Consider the following 25,382-nt stretch of genomic DNA (forward strand, 5'->3'; position numbering starts at 1 on the left):
AACCTAAACTTGGCTCTTCGATCTGTTTGGTCCAGACTGTGGGGTTGTTAATTTAACTAGGTTTTAGATTTACTCTTGGGGCTTGAATTTAATTTAATTTGTTTTAATTGTTTTTATTTTTTTTGTATTCATGGTTTTAACTGCCCTGTAAAGCGCCCTGAGTCCTACGGGAATAGGGCGGTATACAAATCCAATAAAATAAATAAATAAATAACTCCCCAATGCCTTTGTTTTCAGGGGCATTCTGAGAGGTTGAAGTCCACCCCCTCAAAGTTGCCAGACTTCCAAGAAAACAACAACAAAAAAGGTTTATATTCAGCATCAAACCATTGAAAAAAGGGATAGGTGGATGGATGGATGGATGGGCTCCCCCTCCCCCCTTGTGCAAACATCGGTCGTAAGATTGGAGCATTTCCACCCTGTCGAAGCCCCTTTAGGAGAGGAGCTGGTCGCATCTGCGGACAAGGCAGGGGTGCAAAAGAGACACGCTGTGAGCAGGATTCGAACCTGCGCGGGGAGCCCCCATTGGATTTCAAGTCCAACGCCTTAACCACTCGGCCATCACAGCTCACTCTGGCCTCTTTTGGGACGCCTTTTCCCGAAGCGGATCCTCCTCTGTGTATCTTCCGAGGGTCTCCAGGTTTCCCTTCTCCCGTGAAAGTCTGCAAAAAAGGTAACAAAACTCCCCAGATGATATTGCTTGTTTTTCAAATGCCCAGCTGTTTGATTCCCTGGGGAATTCTTTCTTTCTTTCTTTCTTTCTTTCTTTCTTTCTTTCTTTCTTTCTTTCTTTCTTTCTTTCTTTCTTTCTTTCTTTCTTTCTTTCTTTCTTTCTTCCTTTCTTTCTTCTTTCTTTCTTCTTTCTTTCTTTCTTTCTTCTTTCTTTCTTCTTTCTTTCTTTCTTTCTTTCGTTTCTCTTACTCTTTCTTTCCCTTTCCCCTTCTCTTCTTTCTTTCTTTCTTTCTTTCTTTCTTTCTTTCTTTCTTTCTTTCTTTCTGTTTCTCTTACTCTTTCTTTCCCTTTCCCCCTCTTCTCTTTCTTTCTTTCTTTCTTTCTTTCTTTCTTTCTTTCTTTCTTTCTTTCTTTCTTCTTTCTTTCCTTTCTTTCTTTCTTTCTTTCTCTTTCTTTCTTTCTTTCTTTCTTTCTTTCTCTCTCTCTCTCTCTCTCTCTCTCTCTCTCTCTCTCTCTTTCTTTCTTGTCCTCTTTTTCTCTTCCTCTTCTTTCTTTCTTTCCCTCTTTCTTTCTTTCTTTCTTTCTTTCTTTCTTTCTTTCTTTCTTTCTTTCTTTCTTTCTTTCTTTCTTTCTCTTTTTATCTTTCTAGCTTAGCTCGAGCAGCTTGCTTAAGTTTCCCACTTATTTGTGCAAATAAGGGAATTTTTTGCTTTCGGCAAACATGGTTGAAAAGATGCAGGAGAATTCAGATTGGAAGTGGGATTGTCTCTGTGTGTGTGTGTGTGTGTGTTTGTGTTTGTATTTGCGGGGATTCCACGCTTCGGGTGCAAATATGCTTCTTTCCCGCGGAGAAGGAGGGAAAGCCGAGCGGTGGAGCAACGAAGGGGTTAAGGAGATGGGCAATTTGCCCGTAGTTAAGATGGCGGCCAGAGAGAGAGAGAGAGAGAGAGAGAGAGAGAGAGAGAGAGAGAGAAGGAGGCCTTCAAAGTCTCGCGAGGCTGCGCGAAGCCCGTTCCCCGGAGAGGGAAAAGTGGTTGGGCCTAGGCGGTTGCCGGGGCAACGGGGCGGCCTAGCAACCGGACCCGAAGCCTGAGAAATCAAGGGAGCTCCGCTTGAGCTGCGGGCGGGAGGTGGGTACGCTGTACGGGGAGCGGGGTGTTGCTGGGGGACTGACCTAGCAGGGCAAGAAATCATTGGGGAACCAAGAGCCAAATGCAGTCTAAAAAAAATGTGGCTGCGTTCACACGACACGCGGGATGGAGCTGGGTGCTGGGATGGTTGGTGCTTTCGAAGAGGTCACGTGATCAGGGAGATCGGCCGGATTGGTTGATTTGAGGAAACCAATTTCCTCCCCCCCCCCCGTGCAAACCCGGTTTAAACAGATTAACTCGAGTTAAGAGACACGTGTGAGTGCAGGCGCCAGCTGCAAAACCTGGAGGCATGTGGAGGAGTGAAAACTGGCACAAATGGGCTCCTCTCCAAGTACTTTGGAGGGTGGGTTTGGATGCTCTCAGGAGCTCTCATGCTTTCAGCTACCCTCTTTTCCTCCTCCCTCTCCCTGCCATGCACCAACAACCCTGCGAGGTAGGACGGGTCAAGAGAAAGGCCTGGCCCAAAGTCACCCCCATCAACTTCCACAGAGGAGGATACTCCGTGAATTTGCTAAGGGTGCATTTATTTGTATTATTACTAAAAATATAAATTTTCCATCGATTTTCTCATTTAGAAAGAAGACCCTTAAAAACGACCCTGGATCTCCGAAAGGGGGGGGGAATCAGCGGCTTGATTTCTGCACCCCAAAGATGGTGATCCAGAGTGTTCCCTGATAAAAGATCAGATTTTGAAGAAACCCAGGACTCCGTCACCTTTGTGGATCGCCTTGAGATTGGTGCACACAAAGTAGGTTGCAAAGTGGAGAAAATGGAACCCAATACAGGTAGTCCTCGACTTAACGACCGCAGTGGAGCTCCAAATTGCCATTGCTAAGCCAGGCAGTTCTTAAGTGAGTTTTCCAACTCCGTTATTTTGTCATTCGGAGAAGGAGAGAGATGTTTCCTGCCTGAGCAGGGGGTTGGACTAGAAGACCTCCATGGTCCCCTCCAACTCCGTTATTTTGTCATTCGGAGAAGGAGGAGAGAGATGTTTCCTGCCTGAGCAGGGGGTTGGACTAGAAGACCTCCACGGTCCCCTCCAACTCCGTTATTTTGTCATTCGGAGAAGGAGGAGAGAGATGTTTCCTGCCTGAGCAGGGGGTTGGGCTAGAAGACCTCCACGGTCCCCTCCAACTCCGTTATTCTGCATTCTGTGTTATATCGGGAGATGTTTTCCTTGGGCCACGAGGATTCTCCTGCTCTTTTGCAGGAAGGGAGAAGATGCCGCTGGTCAGTGGACTGGTGCCCTCTCGGTTCCTGGTCCTCACAGCTCACCTGGTCATCGTCATCACCATCTTCTGGTCCAGGGTGAGTGTCCACTTCCGAGGGTTAAATTCCTCTTTCCTCGGATCCCTCCAAATATTCTCTCTCTCCCCTGCCCCCCCTCGGCATCTCATTCTGCTTTTCGGATGTTTCCCCTGGAAAAAGAACACAGACATTTTTCGGTCCTTGAGGAAGGAGCTGAATTCAAAGCTTCCCACGGAAGGGAGGGTCTGCTCGGCATTGGTTGAAGGGGAGCCCGGGGGGACCCAGGAGAGCATGTGGGGGAAAGGACCGAGGGTTCTGTAGTAGATCTGTGAGGAGGAGGAGGAGGAGACCAAAAGATGCTTAGCAAGTGGGTGGCTGTGGTGGGGAAAATAGGGGGAGGCAGGAGGATTAGGGGTCCTCAACTCACGGCCACAATTGAGCCCCCAAATCCCTCTTGGTTAAGTGAGACATTTCTTAGGTGAATTTTGGCCCCGGTTTACAACCTTTCTTGCCTCGGTTGTTAAGTGAATCACTGCAGTTGATAAGTCGGTAACCTGGCTGTTAAGTGAAGCCGGCACCCCTGTTGACTTGGCTTGTCAGAAGGTCGCAAGTGGGGGACACGGACACAGCCATGGATATGATCCAGTTGCCAGGCGTCTGAATTTTGATCAGATCATCCTGGGGATGACTGGAAAGGTGGTAACCATGGAAAATGGTCGTAAGTCCCTTTTTTCAGTGCCGTTGTAATTTTGAATGGTCACTAAATGATCTGTTGTAAGTCGAGGACTTACATTTTTTTAAATTAATAAAAGATAGAAATTACATGTAAAAATAGAGATAGATAGATAGATAGATAGATAGATAGATAGATAGATAGATAGATAGATAGATAGATAGATAGATGATAGATAGATAGAGATAACGGATACATGGATGGATGGATAGATGGATGGATAGATAGGCATGGATGGATGGATAGATAGGGATGGATAGATAGGGATGGATAGATAGGGATGAATATACAAGGACAGATAGAGATAAGATAGATAGATAGATAGATAGATAGATAGATAGATAGATAGATAGATAGATAGATAGATAATGGATGGCTACATGGATGGATGGATAGATAGGGATAGATGGATGGATAGATAGGGATGGATAGATAGGGATGAATATACAAGGACAGATAGAGATAAGATAGATAGATAGATAGATAGATAGATAGATAGATAGATAGATAGATAGATAGATAGATAGATAGATAGATAGATAGATGATAGATAATGGATGGATACATGGATGGATGGATAGATAGGGATAGATGGATGGATAGATAGGGATGGATAGATAGGGATGAATATACAAGGACAGATAGAGATAAGAGAGAGAGAGAGAGAGAGAGATAATGGATACATGGATGGATGGATAGGGATAGATGGATGGATAGATAGGGATGGATATACAAGGACAGATAGAGATAGATAGATAGATAGATAGATAGATAGATAGATAGATAGATAGATAGATAGATAGATAGATAGATAGATAGAGATAGATAGATAGTGGATGGATACAGGGATGGATACATGGATGGATGGATAGATAGGAATAGATGGATGGATAGATATGGATGGATGGATACGGATAGATAGGGATAGGGATGGATAGATAGGGATGAATAGATAGCGACAGAGATAGATAGATACAGATATATAGGTGGATAGATAACAGATGAGTTGAGATAGAGATGGATAAAAGGACGGGTGGACACAGGTATATGGATAGATATAAACAGGGATGGATAAATGATAGAAATAGATAGATAGATAGACAGAGAGAGAGAGAGAGAGAAAAGATAAATGGAGATCCTTTTTTACTTTGACAAAACCTGCTCTTCAGCCTTTCACCCCATCTTGGATGCTTTCAGAAGCTCCGGCCCTTTCCTTCCATCTTCCCGTGATCTTGCAGGGGGGACCCCGAAAAGAAAAAGGGGATCCCCAGCCCTCCAGCCTCTCTGTCCCTCCACTAAACCTCTATGCTCCAGCGGGCTGCCCCACTAAAAACCCCTCAAAGGCATGACCCCCCCTCCCTCCCCCAGCCTGCAGTCTGGCCCCCCTCTCTCCCTAGTTTTATTTCATTTTATTTATTTATTTTTCCCTTCAGGAAAACAATGTCCGCGCTTCCCTCCCTCTTCAGTGCACGCAAGAAGAATTTGACCACCGAGACACAGAGTGAGTCATTTTGCTGCTAAAATCCGCCTTTGCTGCATTTGGGGGCTGGGGAAGTAGTAGCCTGAATTTAAAAATTTAAAAATCTTTTTTTTGAGAGATAGAGGCCCTCATTTTGAGAAAGTGTTTAAAAAAGAGAGAATCCCGGGGGCAGCGACGAATGCAGCTGGTCTCAAAGTTTCTCGATTTCTCCGACGACAACGGCCATCAGGGCTGATGGCTGAGGAGGATGGGTATTGTAGCCTGGGAAGCTTAGCCCCCCTGTGCTCAGGATCTTGAGTCAGTTTTGGGTCCAACTCCTGGATTTTTTTAAAAAAACGTTTTATTGAACTTGCAAAGGGGGGGGGGAAGAGAAAGAAAAACAACCCTAGATTACTTGATTTTTAAGGGGGCCCGTCAAAAATGTAAAATTGGAAGACAGCGAGAAGCGAGGAAAGATAAGCAGCGGTGGCTGCTTCAAGCTGCCTGGAGTTCAGCTCCCAGAATTCCCCAGCCAATTCCCCAGCTGTTCCTCCACAACAGCTTAAAGCTACCTGTTGCTGTGTAATGTTGTATTTCACTGCTTTGGCCTGTAGGATGTTAATTCATTGGTTGGCATTTTAAAATAAGCTTGTCAACATCCAGCTTGAGAATCCAAATAAAACTCTCGTTTCTGACAATCTTAACCGTTTATTGAATACACTACGTGGTTATGTCGAAGTAAAACTTAGCTCTTGAAGTTCCCAAACCAATTCATAGACTTAAGGCAATAATTTTCCCAGCCATATCGATAAGTTCACTTTGTTACGGGAACCGTCTGCTTCAAGTCTACACCTGTTCTGGTGCCCTTGAAAAAGTTTCAGGCTCTCGTGACCTTCAGCTGAATTGCAAAAGTTTCCTTTCTCCATCTAACCCACTTGGAAGTAACACCTCCGCCCGCTTAATCTAAAGGCAAATTGAAACGCCGAGACAGGTAACTGCCAAAGTTTCAACCTTGACATCCTAACTGTGAAATGAGGGGGAAAACCCGCCGCTTCATGCTTTCCCATTTTTGCAAAGGTGCGTCAACAGGGTTGCACGAGGTTAAAAAAACAAACAACCAAAGGCTTGGAACAAAATATTGAAAGTTTTAAATATTAAAAGGATTACTCAGCTTTGCCTGGTCCATTGCAATTTAGGCGACAGCGTTGGCAATTTTAATCTCTTTGCAAGTTTTAGCTGGTGGCGTTTTTCGTATACTCAGTGTGTCTCTTTCAGCGTGGTTTTTTTCTTTCGAGGATGGTGGTGGCGTTGTCCGTAACCCTTGGGCTGTTTGTGGTGGAGCTGGCCGGCTTCCTTTCCGGAGTGTCCATGTTCAACAATGTGCAAAGTCTGCTTTGTATCCTTTGCAAAGAAAACGGGGATCAGCAGACAGGGTGGGCTGGGGTGGGAAGAGAGAATTCCTTCTTCCTTCCTTCCTTCCTTCCTTCCTTCCTTCCTTCCTTCCTTCCTTCCTTCCTTCCTTCCTTCCTTCCTTTTCCTCCCTCCCTCTCCTTCCTTCCCCTTCCCCCTCTCTCCCTTCTTTCCTCCTCCTTCCTTCCCCCTCTCCCTCTCCTTCCTCCCTTCCTGCCTGCCGCTGAGCCTCAGACCCAGATGGGTTCGTGGCACTCTTGCCAAGTGCCAAAACCAGCCGTGTCCCTCCAGAGCAGGGTGAGTGGGTCTGCCTTCCGTGGTCGTTGTGCTCCCTGACTGAGCCTCCTCTTCGCAAGCCACTCTCGCTCACGCTTCGGCAGGTGTCGCGCTGCTCTTCTTCCTGTTTGAGCAGTGGCATGCCGGCTTATACTGGTGGATCTTTGCGTTTTGCAGGTTGGCAGTGACAATCCCCGGAGTCCCAGGCTAGCGAAATGACGGGCTGCGGGAGGGGGCCCAAAGGAGCTGGACAATTTATTTATTTAACCATATATATTCCATCCTCCCCCACCCCAAAAGAAAGAGAGGGAGTGGCAGAAAATGACCGCAGTGACTGTGTTCATACAAGTCACAGAGACACAACCTTTGGTTAGCGGGATATCTGGACCAGGCCTTTAGGATATTCCAACTTTGACCTTTGCATTGTGACTAATCTCTATTTTTGAAGACTTTTCCCTCTGCCCCCATCCCTCCACCCCGTCCCCATTCCAAACGCACTCTATAAAGTCCCGGGAGTCGTTTCATGTGAACGGCTGAGGATGGTGGACCTTCTTCCTAGGCGGGCGTCCCTTTTCAAAATTCATTTTAAACGAATCCCTACATTGATTTCCCTGACGGTGCCCTGTTAGCGTTGGCTGCCCACTGCAGTGCTTCCGTCTGCCTCTCCTTCTTCGTCTTTGAGCGCTGGGAGACAGTCACCTACTGGTACATCATGGGGTTTTGCAGGTAGAGGCCTGTCCCTGCGCGGTCGCCAATTTGCTGGCGGTGGTTTGGGGTTCACCCAATTCAGGAAGAGGGATGCTCTTCTTTGGGGTGGTGATCCTTCCCCTCTCTTTTTGCCCCCTCTGCCCAGTGCCTTACCTGCTGCGGTCGAGATCTTCCTCTTCATCTCCGTCTTTGGACTCAAGAAGAAGCCACTGTGACAAGGACAATGAGGGCGACGGCCTCGTCCAGAAGAGACTTCTCGTTCGGATTATCCCAGGGCAGGGGAAGCTCCAAAAGAGCATGAGAGGGAGGTCAGATGTCCTTCCCGTAGGACTATCAGCTGTCCCTGGGTATCAGCTCCATCTTTGCTCACTCCTCAACGGACAAAAAAGCCGCCGGATCCTCTGCAGAGCTCGGATTCCTTCAGCGGAAGCCTCTTAATGTCATATCTGGGATGGCACCCTATATTTCATCAAGGGAAGTATTTACTAACCTTGCCAGCTTTCAGATGGAAGCTTCTTGGATGAGAAGCGAAATGTCTTCAAAGAAAAACAAGAACGTCCAGTTGCCTCTTGAAAAAGCACCTTTGGGACTTTTAAGATGGATGGACTTCAGTTCCCAGAATTCCCCAGATTACCTACTTATCTTCCCCTTCCTTCCTTCCTTCCTTCCTTCCTTCCTTCCTTCCTTCCTTCCTTCCTTCCTTCCTTCCTTCCTTTCCCTTCCTCTATTATTCCTTCCTTCCTTCCTTCCTCCCTCCTATCTATCTAACCTTCCAGAAATTGGCTGGGGAATTCTGGGAGAAGACCACAAGTCTTCTAATTGCCAAGGTTGGACACCCCTGTTTTAAAATGAAACCTGAATCGGTTAAGAAGGCATTATTGTGTTTCCTATAAACCTCTCATTTGCCATATCAAAACATCATCTGGGGTGGAGCTCATCTTCTCTCCTTTTAAAATGACACGCACAACCGCCTGAAGTTGCGGTGCGAAAGCTCGGGGCAAGGATTAAAAAGCGGATGGAGATGCCGTCGCCTCCTTCGTTTTTCCAACAAAATAAATATCCACTGATCAACTCGATTCCATTTCCCCCGTTGCATCCAAAACAATTTCCCGCAAAGTCTTTTTTTTTAAAAAAAAAATACACAACAGTCGTTTGGCATTTTACTCCTCTGCCAATGGGGTATTCCTGGACTTGGAATCTCCATTGCTAAGCGAGGCAGTTGTTAAGGGAATTGCATCTGATTTTATAATTTTTTTTCCCGTCGCTTGTTAAGGAAATTGCTATCATTAAGTGAATCGTGTGGTCATTAAATGAATCCCACTTTCCCCTTCCCCCCCCCCCTTTGATAGTTGGAAGCTGGCCAGGAAGATCACAGCTGGCAATCACGTGACCCTGGGACGGTGCAATGGTTGTAAATATACATCCTGGTTGCCAAGCACCCAAATTTTGATCACGTTCCTGGGAATTATTATTATTATACCTTATCCTGTGGGGGCTTGCCAAATCTCTTCAGGTGGGATTTTTCTCTCTCCCAGGAGCTCCCAATCATCCCTGCTTGGCCTTCTCCTTTTCCAGTTGTCCACGCCAGCCATTTTTGGAAGAGAAGATGCACGCAACTGGATTGCAGCAAAACCCAAAGCCAGGGCTTTCAAAGAAGGCATTTTTTTAAAAAAAGTTGGGACTGACGTCACGCTCATGCAGATTAGGCGGCGCATGGATCTCTGGGAAGTTGGCCGGCGTCGTCACTGGGAGAGGTTGGGATGCTACCGAGAGCAGCGGAAACCGGCAGAAGGAAAGCGGCGGGGCGGCAGGGAAGGGTCTCCCCGCTAGGAAGTTGGGGGCGCGGGCAAAAAAAAAAAAATTGTGCCCGCGGGGGTCACCGTGGCCAAGGCGGTTGTCGCGCAGAGACCAGCCGCCACGTTGGAAACGGGCGGGTATCGTCAGTGAGGTATATCCTTACCTGTTCCTCCTCCGGGAGAACAGAAAATGATGAATGGAGAGGCATGAGAGATGATTAGATTCTCCGCCGGCCGGGGAACAGCAACGCCTCGGTTTGCTCCTTTCTGATTTTCCTGACGGTCACTCGGTCTCCGTGTTTGCAAGAAAAAACAACCAGACTGGTCGTTTGAATCTGTTACTCCCGTGTGTTTTTCTAGGCTGCGTGCGGAATTGTGAGGGGAAGTGTTTTCGGCGGAGCCTGACGCGGCGTAGTTGCTTAGCCGAAATGATTGCTTCGTAACTCAGTTTTGGCGGGTCTAGTTGACTAACTACGATTCCCATTATCCGCGGCCTCTCAATATGTCCCAACGAGTGCTGATTTTGGTATGATCAGCCCCTCCCCCTCCCCCTCCATTAAGAATTGTGGGCAATCTCCTTTCTGATTGGCTGATACACCTTTCTATTTACAGCCTCCTGTAGAGCTGCGCGTCACTCATTGGCTGCCTTGCGTTGCATATGGCCCGCCTCTTCTTTCCTCGGTCTTTTTAAACGGTGCTTTGGCTACAAAATGGCCGACTTATCTCCCCAGGCAGCTTTCTTCTTCCGTTCTGATTGGCTGATGCGTGGAAATTGGCATCTTAGAAAACGGGGCGGGACTCTTTAATAATAATTAATAATAATAATAATAATAATAATAATAATAATAATAATAATAATAATAATAATAATAATAAAAAAAAAAAAAATAAAGTATTTGGCCAATCTGTATCTTCTGTGCTACGGATCCAAATCCCACCCGCTCTGACGAAACAGCGATGGAGGCAGAAGCCCCTCCCCTCCGTCGGGGAGGATTGACCAATGGGAAGGGCGGAGCTCAGCCGCTTAACAAGCAACCCGCCAATGAAAAGAGCTGAGTTCGTCGCACTGGGGGGGGGGAAAGGGCGGTGCTGTTCTCCACCAATGAAGCGGCGCGCCGAGCCACGTCTTGCTTGCGGCAGCCAATAGGATTCCGGGAGGGGGATTTGAAAAAGAAAAGAGCGGCGGTCTCTGGCGGCGGTTCTCCGGCTCGGGAAGCGGTAAGCGATGCGGGCATAACGGGCGGGGAAGAAACCTCGCGAAGCGACCTCGCTGTTGTGTCTTTTTCTAAGCTGGCGCAGGCGCCGACCGGCCTCGCCGTGGAGTATGGGGCTTGTAGTCCAACGCCTACCGGGAGCGTCCGCTCTGGAGGGTGGTTCCACGCTGGGAGCCTTGCGGCTCGGACCTTTCCTCCCCCTCGCCAGCCGCCCTCTCTTCAAATGCACTGGACTACCAATCCCATCATCCCCCATCGGCTATGGGTGGAGTGGGGCTGCCTGGCAAAGGGAGGTGGGGTTGGGGGGGAGGTCTCGTTTCGCCGGGACCTCAAAACTGGACTGGACTGAGGGTTTGGGGGTTAAGGTTTTTATTTTTAATTTAATTTTTATTTTAACATATATATATATATATATATATACTGCCTAATATGCAATCAGCCCAGGTTCGAATCTCAGAAGGGTATGACTGACTGATGAAGACTAAAGAGTCAGAAATGCATCTTAGTCTCCCTAAATTCTTTGTTAGTAATTTACACAAATATATGAACTGTCCAGCCTGTTCGATGGCCTTTGAGATAAGGCTGAAAACAGGAAATAAAGATTTGCCCCATGTTTGGGACCTAGCAAGGTAATCTAAATAGTTAACATTTGACTCATATATATGTATATATATATGTATATATATATGTATATATATATGTATATATATATGGTATGGTATGGTATGGTATAGTATAGTATAGTATAGTATAGTATAGTATAGTATATATATATATAGTATTGTTTTTAATTTGCCCTGTAAACCGCCCTGAGTCCCTCGGGGAAAAGGGCGGTACTATAAATCGAAATTAAATTAAAATAAATAAATCAATCCTTCCTCCTTTAGAAAGAGGGGAGTCTAAACCTTGGGGACTTTTTTTTTCCCCAGACTTGCGGACTTCAACTCCCAGAATCCCCCAGGAGTTGAAGCCCGCAAGTTTTTTTTTTTAAAGTTCCCAAGGTCTGGACTCAAAACCTGGGATAAATTAAAATTATTGCCAAAGAAGGAAACGGGAAGGTGTGCTCACCGAGATCCGTTGTGCACAGAAACACCAATTTGTGCTGTGTTTGTGTCTCCTTTGAGCAAGTGCATACGGCGGCTGTATCCAATTTGCAGGGAGTCCTCGATTTACAGCCACAATTGGGCGGGGAGGGGGGCAGAATTCCAATTGCTAGGCAAGGAAGGCAGATGTTGGGTGAGTTGCACCTGACTTTATGACCTCTTTACGACTGAACTGCTGCAGTCCTTAAGTGAGGCGGACCGTTGTTAAGTGAGGACAGCTTCCCCCATTGACTTTATTCGAATCTATTTTTTTTATTGAAAAGTTTTACAAAGTTTTAATGAAAAAAAAAACCCTCTCCACCATCCCCCCCACTTCCCAAAGCAGAATACAGGGTATTACATTTTTATTTTATTTTATTAAACTTATATACCACCCTTCCCCCGTAGGACTCAGGGCGGTTCACAAGGTTTATTAAAACAATGCAACAAGTTTTAGCAATCTTAAGCAAAGATATGCTAAATATCTAATACGACGTTAACAAACCTTCCACCCTTTAACTCCCTTATAACAAAACTAAAATAATTCTAATGTATTCGAATCTAATTCTGAATTCTATTCTAATTATTTCTATTCTGTTTGTACAAGGTCTCCCTCTTGAGCGGCTGTTGTCGCGAAGTGGGAAAGTTTTAAGGATCGTAAAGATCCAACTCGCTCTCATGTCTTTTCCTGTTGATTCGTACATTTATTTCCGAGCATTTATCTGATTATTGTTGTTGTTGTTGTTTGTAATTCAGTCTTTAGTGCTGGAACCCAATCTCTGTTACCCAACAGAAGATTTATCCTCACCTTCTGGATCCCGGAGCTGGCTTTATTTTCTGTCCTGGATATTCCTCCCGTATTTATATCTCTCTGGCATTGCTGGCCTTGCCCATAAGCAAAGGGTCAGCACCGGCCCCCAGGATGGCAAACAAGGAGAATAACATCAGCAGCATCTACAGTAGCCTGTCCTCGGTAGGTTTTCCTGCGTTTGCAAGAAATTATCCACGGCGCAAATCCCAAATTCCATAACAGATGTATCCCGAATTTTCCTCAACGTGGGAATTGTGTAGAGCGGGAATCCCGGATTCCCTCGTAGGTTGATAATGTTTTGGAAAAACAAAATAAAAATTAACATCTCATCCTGATTTGAAATTAACTTTGTGTGGGAGTTGATATAGGAAGTCCTCAGCTTACGACCGTGATGGTCGTTATGTGAGCTGACCTGATTTTAGGGTCTTTTTTTGAGGTGGTCCTTCAGCAAATGCATTGGGCTTTTTTTCCCCACCTGAAAATCAAAAGCAAATGTTGGTTTGGGGCGAAAATGTTGAGTTGTCGTCGCGTGACTGCTGGACACCGGAAACAGCTATAAAGGTGGCCAAAATGGAGTCTGTTGGAATTGGGGGGGGCATAAGAACCTTTTGGGTGTCTGTCATAAGTTGAGGACTTAACTATATTGGAGAATAAATAATACTGAAGCTCTTAGAAAGGATTTTTTTACCCAGATGTTATGAGACAGACAAGAAGCACAGTATTTTTTTAATAATAACATGAAACATGAAAATATTGGGATGGTGTACCTAAATGGAAAAATTTGGATATCCAGATGACTCACGTGGAGAAAATCATGACTTACGGTAAGAATGGATCGAATAAAAGGAGAAATTAAGCTCGAAACAAAAATCACGAAAAGAGGAGGAACCTGGTGAACCAATGAGATGATGGTTGTAAGAATAATATAAGCTGATTTTAAAAAAATGTTACGCATAGATGTTATTGCTATCTGTATAAATATGAAAAAAATGTAATCGTTTATATATTGAAAATATTAAGAATTCTGTTTAAGGTTGAAGGAGGAATACAAATGGGAAAACGGAAGGTCAAAGGAACATATTAATTTACTAATTGTGGAATTACCAAATTTGATCATTATTGACTGTTAATTAATTATTGCTTCCCCCCCCCCCCTCAAATATATAAACCAAAACAACATGCTGGGCGCTGGCGATTGTTATTGTTAAAAACCAATAAAATATTTAAATAAAATACTGAAGCTCTTCAGTGTCCATATAGATAACACAGGTAGCCCTTGCATTAACCATTTGAAATCACAACGGCACTGGGAAAAGCGTGACTTATGACTGGTCCTCGCACTTATGACCATTGCAGTATCCCCGCAGTCCCATGGTCAAAATTTGAGCACTTGGGAACTGGTGTGTTTTTGTGATGGTTGCAGCATGCGGGGGGGGGGGGTGTCACGTGATCCCCTCTTGTGACCTTCCCACAAGTAAAGTCAATGAAGGAAGCTGAGTTTTAGATTAGATCCGATAACCTTTATTGTCATTTTTTTTCCCCTGTGGGCACAACGGCGCACATTAAAAATGAAATTTAGTGGTTTGCAGTGTACATATACACGCTTTGACCTGGAAAAAAAATGCATTTTGGGCCTTTTGTTTCCAATCCCAAATGCCGCTTTATGAATCCATTGTCTCTCTTTTCCCGCAGTACCGCCCCAACAGCCAAGCAGCTGGTCCTCATCGTCTCCCGTACAAGAATAGCAGCACGCCGTCCACCACCCCTTCCGGCTCAATCCTGGCGCAGAGGGCCCTCACCAACAGCACCAAGCACGGCATGAAAGCGGCCTGCGTCCAGAATCCAGGTAAGATCTGGCTCCGCAGACCGTGAGAATCCTTGCCGGTGATCCAACGGCTTCAAACGGTGGTTTTTTTTCTTTTTCTTTTTGTTGTTATTATTATTAAAAATTCCATTTCTGTATTGGAACAGTGTGTTGTCCAGGTATAAAAATATTAAAATATAATCATATTCATCGTAATCTTATCAAACTACAACCGTATACTAGGAAATAGCAATCGTATGGTTAAAAATAGCATTTCCCGCACTAACATTAACGGTTTAACAATCAAAACATTTACTAATCTGCTACACATCTTCCTCGTACAATCCCCATTTTCTCATCTTTCCAACTTTCTAACCTCGTCTTTCTGTCATGTAACCGTTGGCAAAACAACTCCCATGTCATACAGTAGTATTCTTAACGTTAACCTATGCACTTCTGCGCACTCCAATATTTTTTTAAAATTATATTTCCCTCTGTAGGGGTTTCCTCATTTTTTCCCCCAGTGTTGCGTATATGCTATCCTAGCCGCTGTTAATATACGTAAAACTAAATATGTATTGCCTTTATTATAGTTTTCTGGTAACATGCCCAATAGCAATATCTCCGGTTTTAAAACAATATGTCGTTTTATCGTTGCTTCCAACCTTAGCCGTGTTTTATTCCAGTATTTATTTGTTTTGCGACATGTCCACCACATGTGATAAGAGTAGCTGGGTCCAGTTCTCTGCTACAATTAGTCCCCGACTCGTTTAGCAGCTCTTCGATGTTAAAATGGCACTGAAGAAAAATGAATATATATATATATATGTATATATATATATATATATGTATGTATGTATATATATGTATATGTATATTATATATTTATATACATATACATATATATGTGTGTGTGTGTGTGTGTAAATTACTAACAAAGAATTTAGGGAGGCTGATATGCATTTCTGACTCATTAGTCTTCATCAGTCAGTCATACCCTTCTGAGATTCGAACCTGGGCTGCTTGCACGTTAGGCAGTGTTTTTACTTCTTGAGCCACAGGTTCTCTCTCGCTTTGTTAGCTTTTTGCAAGGGGAGAAATATGTGTCATATGTTAACTCTTAGATTACCTTGCTAGGCCCCAAACATGGGGCAAATCTTTATTTCCTGTTTTCAGCCTAACCTGAAGGCCATCGACAGGCAGTAGTCACACCGGTGACAGCTCATATTTGTGTAAATTTTTTAAATTGCTAACAAAGTCTCCCTTAATTCTCTGTTAACAATTTATATATATATATATATATATATATATATATATATATATATATATATATATATATATATATATATATATATATCCGTTGCAGTTACCCCCACGGTCGCTTGATCAGAATTCAGGTGCTTGGCTCCTATTTATGATGATCACACCGTCTTGGGATTCACGTGATCGATCCCCCTTTTGCGACCTTCTGACAAATATTCACTTTTAACGACCGTGTGACTCGCTTAAGAACTCCAGGGGCTCGCTTGACTGCGGCGAGGGAGGTGGTAGAACGAGACAAAACTCACTGAGCAAGTGTTCCTGCTTAGCGACGGAAATTTTGGGCTCATTGGCGGCCGGACTACATGCTCAAGGATAAGAGGCCTCTGGTGACCAGATAACCCAGCTTTTATTCTTTTCCTGCTCTTGAACTAACCACGATGCTTGGGTTTCCAGGCCACCTGCTAGGCTAAAAGCTGGTTTGCTGGTGTCCGTAACCTTTCATTAAAGCTTCAATTTAGCAAGTGTTCGAGGTCACCACAGCATTGAAATAAGCGACTTACGACCTCACACTTAACAACCGTCACATTGTCCCCACAATCAGTTTTTGGGAGATTGGCAACCGTCTTGTATTTAAGGAGGGTTGCAAACTTCCCGGCCGGCTTCGGACAAGCTGAGTCCATGCAGGAAGCAAGATTTGCTTAACAATCATGTGATTCACTTAAAAGCTGCATTGATTAATTCCAGTATTTGAGGGGACAGTCACAAAGAAAGGGGGGGCGGGTTCCACCTATTCTCGAAAGCACCTGAAGGCCGGACAAGAAGCAACGGATGGAAACGAATCAAGGAGAGAAGCAACTTCGAAAGAAGGAGAAACTTCCTAACAGTGAGGACAATTAACCAGTGGAACGGCTTGCCACCAGAAGTTGTGGGTGCTCCAACACTGGAGGTTTTTTAAGAAGAGACAGCCATTTGTCTGAAGTGGTCTAGGGTCTCCTTGAGCAGGGGGCTGGACTAGAAGATCTCCAAGGTCCCTTCCAACTCTTGTTATTCTACTCTATTCTACTCTACTTTATTCTATTCTTTCCTATACCTATTTCGCATTCTAATTATTCTTATTCTTTCCTATTCTTCCCTATCCCTATTCTATTCTATTCTATTCATTCCATTCCATTCCATATTTTATTCTATTCCATTCCATTCTGTATTTTATTATTCTATTCCATTCCATTCTATATTCCATATTCTACTCTGTTCTATTATTATTATTCTTCCTATTCTGATTGCTATTCGTATTCTGTTCTTATTCTATTCCATTCCCTGTCCCTATCCTTAGCCTGTATTTTATTATTCCATTCTATTCTGTTCCGCTCTATTCTTACTCTATTTAAGTCGTTACAAGTCATAAAATCGAGTGCCTTAACAAATGCCTGCCAACCGAAATTCTGCTCCGGATTGTTGCTCGTGTCTCGAGGACTGTGTTCTAATGTTGCTTTCCGGCCCTCCAGGTCCCGGCCGGGTGCCCATCGACCCCGCTTCCGTCGCGCCACCCTTGCAGGACTGCGCAGAGTGAGTATTTTCCTCCCCCACCACCACCCAGGGGTTTGCAAAAAAAAAAAAAAAAAAAAAAGAGAGGGAGGAGTGGGCGTTTGAAACCCATCTGGGTGGGATGCCTTGACTCTCTCCTGCCAGGCCACAGCGGACCTTCACCATCGACGATTTTGAGATTGGCCGGCCGCTGGGCAAAGGGAAATTCGGCAACGTCTACCTGGCCCGGGAGAAAGAGTCAAAGTTCATTGTGGCGCTGAAGGTGCTCTTCAAATCCCAAATGGAGAAGGAAGGGGTGGAGTACCAGCTGAGGAGGGAGATTGAGATCCAGTGCCACCTCAGGTAAGGGCTGGGGCTCTGCAGTCCACACCTGGGTCCGCCTGCAAGGTTGGTGGCTTGGAGGAAGGGCCGGGAGCGGGCCCGGCCTTTGGCGGCTTGGCGGGGGAAGTCCTCGTGTTAGCCACCCTTGTGTAACCGCCTCCTTCCCGCGACGCCAGGCTGGCTGTCTTTGCGTCCGTTTGCCTAGTGATACATAAACTCTATTAATGTATAGTGAGAGATTTGTAATATATAAATCTGGGTAAAGGTAAGTCCTCGACTGACGGCAGTTTGCTTGGTGACCGAAGTTACTACGGCACTGGGGGAAAAAAAAGTCGTGACTTATCAGCGTAAAACAGACGAAGAACGGTTGCAAGAATTGGGTACGGCCAGTCTAGAGAAAAAGGAGAACCGGGAGCGGCATGATAGCAGTCTTCCAGTATTTGAGGGGCTGCCACAAAAAGAGTGGGTGGATGTGATTTCTTCTGCGGCCACTTCCTGCTGCCGGATGCCACGTGGCACACGGCGCCATTGCTGCTGCTCGCGGCAGGAGGACGTGCGGCGCTTCGGCCCGAAGCGCCACGCGAGCAAGCAGGAGTGGCCTAAAGCGTGCGAGGAGCGGAAGTGGCGAGCAGTGGCAATGGCGCAATGCGCCACATGGCGTCCAGCGGCAGCAAGCAGCCGCACAAGAACTTAAGCAGCAGCGCGACAGGTGTCGGGGTGCAGTAGGCCTGGCTGAGGTGGTCCTACCGGTAAGGTAAGCGGGGGCGTACGGGGCAGCTTCACCCCTCCCTAGCCCTGCCCAACCTTGATTTTGTGGGGTGCACCTCGCCCCCCAAACTAGGGCTTGGTTTTGGAGTAGGGCTTATATTAGGCCCACCTCTAAAAATGAAGCTAGGACTTACTATTGGGCTGGGTCTTATTTTAAGGGTAACACGACAGCTGTGTAGCGCTCGGAGGACGGTTATCCTGCCCGAAATTAAAGAGCTCTTGCAGTATGAGATGTGGGGCCAAGCTGGAGAAAGTGTGGTGGTTTTTTTTTTAATTATCGGGGTTGCCATTTAACGTAGGGATCCCCAACCCCCAATCGGTGGACCGGGATCGAGTCATGGCACGCCAGCAACCGGGCTGCACAAACAAAGCCCCATCCGCGGGATGCAGGCAGGATGCAAAACCACGCCGTCTCTCCATGGGACCGGTGCCCGAAAGGTTGGAGACCTCTGATTTAACGCGTCTCCCCTTCCCCTGCAGTCACCCCAACATCCTGCGCCTCTACAACTACTTCCACGACAAGAAGCGGGTCTACCTGATCCTGGAATACGCCCCTCGGGGGGAGCTCTACAAGGAGTTGCAGAAGTGCCAGCGCTTCGATGAGCAGAGAAGTGCCACGGTCAGCCCATGCTCTTGAGGACTGGACACTTGCGTGCTGGTGGTGGTGGGGTTTGTGTATGTCCTCTGATGAAGAAATGGTGGGAGGTTTTGGGGTCTCCTCTTGGTGCACCCCAACTTTGGTTAACTGATGGGTGGTCTGTCTTTTGTAATTTATTTAGAAGGGAACCTTTGTAGTTCAGGGCTGGACTGGGGAGCGGGGGGTCCTTAGGACTCCCTCTGAGCTTGGTAGTGTTCTGTTCCAGCCCACGACTGGCCCTGTTTGTGTGTCAGGCACAACCCCTTTTTCCTTTTCACAGTCAATAGGCCGGAAAAACCCAACCCAAATTTATTTACAGTTCAAACAAAAAAGCAACCGAATATTTCCTTCCATAAATGAATCAAAATATCAAACAAGAGTCAACAAACAAGAGTTAAGCAGAAGTAGCAAGAACAGGCCAGGATTCCCTTAGAATGTCTCCAAACGGTTGCCTTCAGCAATCAGGACCGCCCACACCTTCCCCTTTTATTACCGGTCCCAAGGCGTGGCTTCTCACTGCCTTCTCCTCCTCTCACTGAGTGGCCTCATTGATTTTGCTCTGCTCTGTTCTGCTGGATTGCCTTCTGCTTCTAGCGTCTCTGAACAGATTCAGCTGTGACTCTTCTGAGGCCGACACCTCGTACTCACACAGCTGAGCCTCATGAGGAACACGACGAGGGGCCAGGCTGAGAGTCCTGCAGTCCATCAGAGCCTCCCTCTTGACAGCAAAGGCTCTCCAAACCCCTCCTCAGATTCATCAGACTCAGCTGCTGGGAGCACAGACTGGCCCTGAATCACAACAGGTAGTTTTCTCAGAGACATTTCATGACCCCCAATAGGTAACATCATCAGTTTTTGGGGAGTGTGGGGTTTGTTCCTCATTTATATACTGTACAGTCCAGGAGTCTTCAAACGTGGCCTTTTCATGACTTGTGGGACTTCAACTCCCAGAATTCCTCAGCCAGCGTGAAGTCCACAAGTCATCCAAGGGCCACGTTCGTAGACCCCTGCTTGTGGACTTCCAGAATTCCCCAGCCAGGCACACTGGCTGAGGAATTCTGGGAGTTGAAGTCCACAAGTCATCCAAGAGACTCTAGACCAGGGGTAGGCCACCTTGGCTCTTTTGTGACTTGTGGACTTCAACTCCCAGAATTCCTCAGCCAGCGTGAAGCCCACAAGTCATCCAAGGGCCGTGTTTGAAGACCCCCAGTATAGTAGCTTACCCTGCCATTGGGGTGGGTGGGTGGGTGGGTTGTTCTTGGTGGTGCCTTAATTAGGCATTTGTTAATTGGATAGACTTCACCATAGTTTCAACATGGGGGTGGTGAGCAAGCCAAGTCGAAGAATGGTAGAGAATCCCTGGAAACCGGTCTGACAAGTCAGCCATCAGCAGGCAGGTGGAGATAAACCAACATATACATACCGCGTAAAAAAGGACAAAAGGCCAAAAAAACCTTCCCAGCAGTCAATCCCCAGATAAGCAAGAGATTAACACCAAGGTTAATACTGGACCAACGATCAAGCAATTCCACAATCAAGGAACTATCAACTCATGCTAACATTAAATAACCGCCTAATCAAGGCAACACCGGGAACGCTCCCATAAAGAGACAGCAAACTCCCACCTAGCGCTGATAGTGTTCCCTAGTTGGGTCATGAAACGTCTGCGAGGAAACCCCCCAAGCTCAGCGAGCACCAAGGACCCCACAGTTCTTCCTTTTTCTTTTCCTCTTCTCCCTCTCTCCGTTCTGCAAACCCTCCTCCCTTCTAGCACTGATGGTGTTAACTAGTTGGGTCATGAAACGTCTGCAAGAAGACTGCCAAGCTCAGAGAGCGCCGAGGACCCCACAGTCCTCCCTTTTCTCTTCCTCTTCTCCTCCCCTTCTTCTTCCTCTTCCTCCTCCCTCCCTCCCTCCCCTCCATTCTGCAAATCCACCCACCCCTTCTAGCATCCATGACGCTACCTAGTTGGGTCATGAAATGTCTGCAAGAAAACCACAGCCATCTTCCTTTTTTTTTTCTCCTCTCCTCCTCTTCCTCCTCCTCAGGCCCCACTGCCTTCTAGCACTGATGTTGTTACCTAGTTGGGTCTTGAAACGTCTGCAAGGAAAACACAGCCATCTTCCTTTTTTTTCTCCTCTCCTGCCCCCTTTGCTCCTCCCTCCATTCTGCAAACCCTCCTCCCTTCTAGCACTGGTGACGTTACCTAGTTGGGTCATGAAACGCCTGCAAGGAAAACCCACCCACCCCCAAGCTCAGAGTGCACCGGGGACCCCCACAATAATTTATTTTCAGCTCAGGTTTTATTTTGAGCCTGTGGGTTCGGGCCAGTCTCTTCCCCTGCTTTCGTGCAACAAAGGGGCAGCTGGGCTACTTTGGGCCTCTCGGAGGGGGTGGGATCACCAACAAAACCCCTTCCCCCCTTTGCCCTCTTTGCAGTTCATAGAAGAGCTGGCCGACGCCCTCCTATACTGTCACAGTAAGAAGGTCATCCACCGTGACATCAAGCCGGAGAATCTGCTGATGGGGCTAAAGGGGGAGCTGAAGATCGCTGATTTCGGCTGGTCGGTGCACGCCCCCTCGCTCAGGTGAGTCGGCGCATGCGCGCGCACACACACACACCCAGAGTGGGCTAAAGGTAAAGGTTCCCCCGCACATGCGTGCTAGTCGTTTCCGACTCTAGGGGCCGGTGCTCGTCTCCGTTCCAAAGCCGAAGAGCCAGCCCTTGTCCGAGGACGTCTCCGTGGTCATGTGGCCGGCATGACTAGACGCCAAAGGCGCACGGAACACTGTTCCCTTCCCACCGTAGTGGTCCCTATTTTTCTACTTGCATTTTTTACGTGCTTTCGAACTGCTCGGTTGGCAGTAGCTGGGACGAGTAACAGGCGCTCACTCTGTTACGCGGCACTCAGGATTCGACCCGCCAAACTTACTGACCTTCTGATCGACAAGCTCAGCATCCTAACCCACTGAGCTACCACATCCCTAGAGGGGGCTATTTGAAGAGAAATAAGACGGGGAAGACGGAGCTCGCCTTCCAAACATCCGTGGCAACCGCGTCGGCTAACCAGAAGCCCAGGGTGGGCAACGCTTCCTCTGGTCTTTCTCGGGAATTGCCGGCTTTGGTTAAGCCCCTCTTTTTTTTTTTTTTTTTTTTTTTGCCCATTGCTCCTCAGGAGGAAGACCATGTGCGGCACTCTGGATTACCTGCCGCCGGAGATGATCGAAGGCAAGCCCCACGACGAGAAGGTGGATCTCTGGTGCATCGGGATCCTGTGCTACGAGTTCCTGGTGGGGAAACCGCCCTTCGAGAGCGAGTGTCACTCCGAGACCTATCGTCGGATCGTGTCGGTGAGCCCGGCTGTTGTCATGCGGGAGGTTTTGCCCAAGACTAGCTTAATTTCAAGACAAGGTCCATGGAGATCCTTAGTCCTCCAGGTCAGGGGTCCCCAACCTGTGGGAGCCCGCACACACCCCACTTGCTTTATCACCGCCGTACGAGCGCTAGCAGCCCATTTGCGCATGCATCCATTTGCAGAGGCACGCACGTTTCCCTGATCCTCCCTTTGTCCCCAAAGTGCCTTTTTTTCGACAGGCAACTGGATTTTGGTTTTCCTTGAAGACACTTGCGCTTCTCATCCCAGAAGCTTCTTCGGTTCTGACTTAAACGGACAGAACCGAAGAAGCTTCTGGGATGAGAAGCGAAACGCCTTCCAAGGAAAAACAAAGTCCAGTTGCCTCTCGGGGCACTCAAGTTGAGGCTTGGCTGACTGAGGTAGGGTTGAAATTCATGCTAGCATCATTCCCATAACACCAAATTGGCTCTCTTTAAATGTATTGACATATTTATATTAGTTTTCTGAGGTTTTCGCGGGTGTTTGTATGTGGATCTTTGGTCATTCGGGTTTTTCCCCGCGTAGAATTGAAGGTGTAGGAGCAATGTTTCGACGGAATCCCATCCGTCATCCTCAGGCATGCTTCTCCCAGAAGAAGGAAGCTGAAGCCACCAGCCTGAGGATGACGGATGGGATTCCGTCGAAACGTTGCTCCTACACCTTCAATTCTACGCGGGAAAAAACCCGAATGACCAAAGATCCACATACAAACACCCGCGAAAACCTCAGAAAACTAATATAAATATGTCAATACATTTAAAGAGAGCCAATTTGGTGTTACGGGAATGATGGGATCACGTGGCAACTGGCTCATATTTATGATGGTCGCGGAGTCCCGGAGTTGTGTGATTTCCCCCTTTTGCGAACTTCTGACCAAGTCAGTCGGGAAGTCAGGTTCATTGAACGCCCGCGTTACTAACTCAACCGCAGTGATTCACTTAAGAACTGGGGCGAGGAAGGTCGTACAAGGGGGCAAAACTCACTTAACAGCAGTACTTGCTTAGCAACGGAAATTTGGGTCGTGATTCGAGGATCACCTGTTTGCTCCAGGATAAGAAGCCTGTGATGATCGGCTAATTCAGTTTTCTGCTCTTGAACTAACCATGATTTATTTTTTATTTTTTATTTTAATTCCATTTATATCCCGCCCTTCTCCGAAGACGCAGGGCGGCTTACAAGCTTAGCAGTAGCCTTCATTCTATGTATATGCCTGCTTATTAGGGCTTTCACACACACACACACCAAGCGGCATTATTACAAAGTCAGCTTAATTGCCCCCAACAATCTGGGTCCTCATTTTACCTACCTCGGAAGGATGGAAGGCTGAGTCAACCTTGAGCCTGGTGGGACTCGAACCTGCACTAATGGCAGGCAGCTGGGGTTACTTAAGGAGGCATTAGCCCACTGCTCCACCAAGGCTCTTAGATGATGCCTGGCTTTCCAGGCTAGAACAAGGTTTGCTGGTCTCAGTAACATCATCAGCATCATCATAATTGAATTGCCAATAATAATAATAGTTGCCAAAATATAAATGATGTTCATGGAGGGGATTCTAAAATAATAATAATACTGTTGGAAAGGACGTTGGAGGTCATGTAGTCCAACCCCCTGCTCAGGTAGGAAACCCTACAGCATTTCAGAAAAATGGCTGTCCAGTCTCTTAAAAACTTCCAGTGTTGGAACATTCACAGCTTCTGGAGGCAGGTGGTTCCACTGGTTAATTGTTCTAACTGTCAGGAAGTTTCTCCTTAGTTCTAGGTTGCTTCTCTCCTTGACTAGTTTCCATCCGTTGCTTCTTGTCCTGCTTTCAGGTGCTTTGGAGAATAGCTTGACTCCCTCTTCTTTCGGGCAGCTCCTGAGAGATTGGAAGACTTGCTATCATGTCACCCCAGTCCTTCCTTTTCTTTAAAGTAGACATACCCAATTCCAGCAATCGTTCTTTATATGTTTTGGCCTGATCTTCTTCGTTGCTCTTCTCTGTACTCTGTGCTCTCAACATCTTTTTTTACATCGTGGTGACCAAAACTGGATGCCACATTCCAAGTGTGGCCTTACCGAGGCCTTGTAAAGTAGTATTAACGCTTCCCGTGATCTTGACTCTGTCTCTCCACCACGCCTTGCTGTTTCAGCTGTGTGCTCACTTTAGCTCTGCTTCCTTCCCTTACAGGTCGATCTTAGGTTCCCCCCTTTTGTGACCGAAGGCGGCCGGGATTTGATTGTGAAGCTGCTGCGTCACAACCCAGCCGAACGTCTCCCGCTGCAAGCCGTGATGGAGCACCCTTGGGTTAAAACCCACTCCAAGCGGGTGTTACCCCCGGTCTTCAACCCGGTGTCCCCGAATTAACTCTGCCGGGAGGGATACCCAGCTGAACGACGTCCCCAATGGATGGGGCTGCAAGGATTTGGGGGCATTATTGCAGGGTTTGGCATAGGGTCGTCTTTTGGGGTTTGCAAACCGAGATTCGTACTTGAAGAGCTGATACACAGACCAGGATCTCGTTTCAGAGAGCTTGGAGAATGAATGCGTGTGGCCGCCTTCACCTGGATGGGCAGCTATTCCTGGACATAGGAAAATCCCCTTTTGATGTCCTGACCTTGGCGGCTGATCCCTTCCTTCGGGATCATCCTGGATCTGCCACCGTGTGCTGGCCAGCTTCTTGCAAACCTTAGTTGTTTTGTTTTTTGTACGGTATTGCCCGATCTCTGTGTGTGTATATTTTCTAGGGCACTGTTGTAATTTTAATAAAACTGTTGTAATTTAAATAAAGCTTTTCTCCCAGATTTGGCTGCTTTTTGACTTTTGAGTTGTTTCTCCCGATCTCTCTTTCTGGAAGTTACGCTGCTGTTTCAAGACACAGTGAAAATGGAAGTTGTCTGAATTTGCATAGGGGCTTGGGCACAATGTTTCGATTAACAATGGAAAGGATAAAACAAGAAATAGGAATTAAAATAGTCCTTGACTTACAGCCACTTGTTTAGTCGCTGTTTGGAGTTACGACCTGTGCTGAAACGAGGGACTTACGACCGTTTTTCCCAGCATCCCCGTGATCACATCATCAAAATAGGTTGCTTGGCAACTGATTCATTTA

General features: G+C 46.7%; 2 protein-coding genes across 4 annotated transcripts; both read left to right on the forward strand.

Moving 5' to 3' along the window:
- Positions 1–592: 592 nt before the first annotated feature.
- Positions 593–8,740, forward strand: LOC308678441 (transmembrane protein 107-like). 3 transcript variants are annotated; one of them, XM_081345641.1, is made up of 7 exons: positions 593–673; positions 2,399–2,571; positions 3,034–3,131; positions 5,238–5,305; positions 6,559–6,659; positions 7,579–7,675; positions 7,803–8,740. In XM_081345641.1, exons 3-7 carry the CDS (start codon positions 3,045–3,047, stop codon positions 7,870–7,872), a joined length of 423 nt encoding a protein of 140 aa, XP_081201767.1. In that variant the 5' UTR covers positions 593–673; positions 2,399–2,571; positions 3,034–3,044; the 3' UTR covers positions 7,873–8,740. The 3 variants fall into 3 exon arrangements, with proteins under 3 accessions (XP_081201767.1, XP_081201768.1, XP_081201766.1); XM_081345642.1 differs by lacking the exons at positions 593–673; positions 7,579–7,675 and adding exons at positions 1,690–1,802; positions 7,030–7,126; XM_081345640.1 differs by lacking the exon at positions 593–673 and adding an exon at positions 1,690–1,802.
- Positions 8,741–10,207: 1,467 nt separating this feature from the next.
- Positions 10,208–25,074, forward strand: LOC308677107 (aurora kinase C-like). Its single transcript, XM_081343272.1, has 9 exons — positions 10,208–10,671; positions 12,506–12,722; positions 14,253–14,406; positions 17,133–17,193; positions 17,317–17,514; positions 18,742–18,880; positions 21,338–21,486; positions 22,075–22,249; positions 24,461–25,074. The coding sequence occupies exons 2-9, from the start codon at positions 12,672–12,674 to the stop codon at positions 24,635–24,637; spliced, it is 1,104 nt and encodes a 367-aa protein (XP_081199398.1). The 5' UTR covers positions 10,208–10,671; positions 12,506–12,671; the 3' UTR covers positions 24,638–25,074.
- Positions 25,075–25,382: the final 308 nt, after the last annotated feature.

The sequence above is a fragment of the Vipera berus genome (genome assembly GCF_964194415.1).
Source record: "Vipera berus genome assembly, chromosome: Z".
Taxonomy (NCBI): domain Eukaryota; kingdom Metazoa; phylum Chordata; class Lepidosauria; order Squamata; family Viperidae; genus Vipera; species Vipera berus.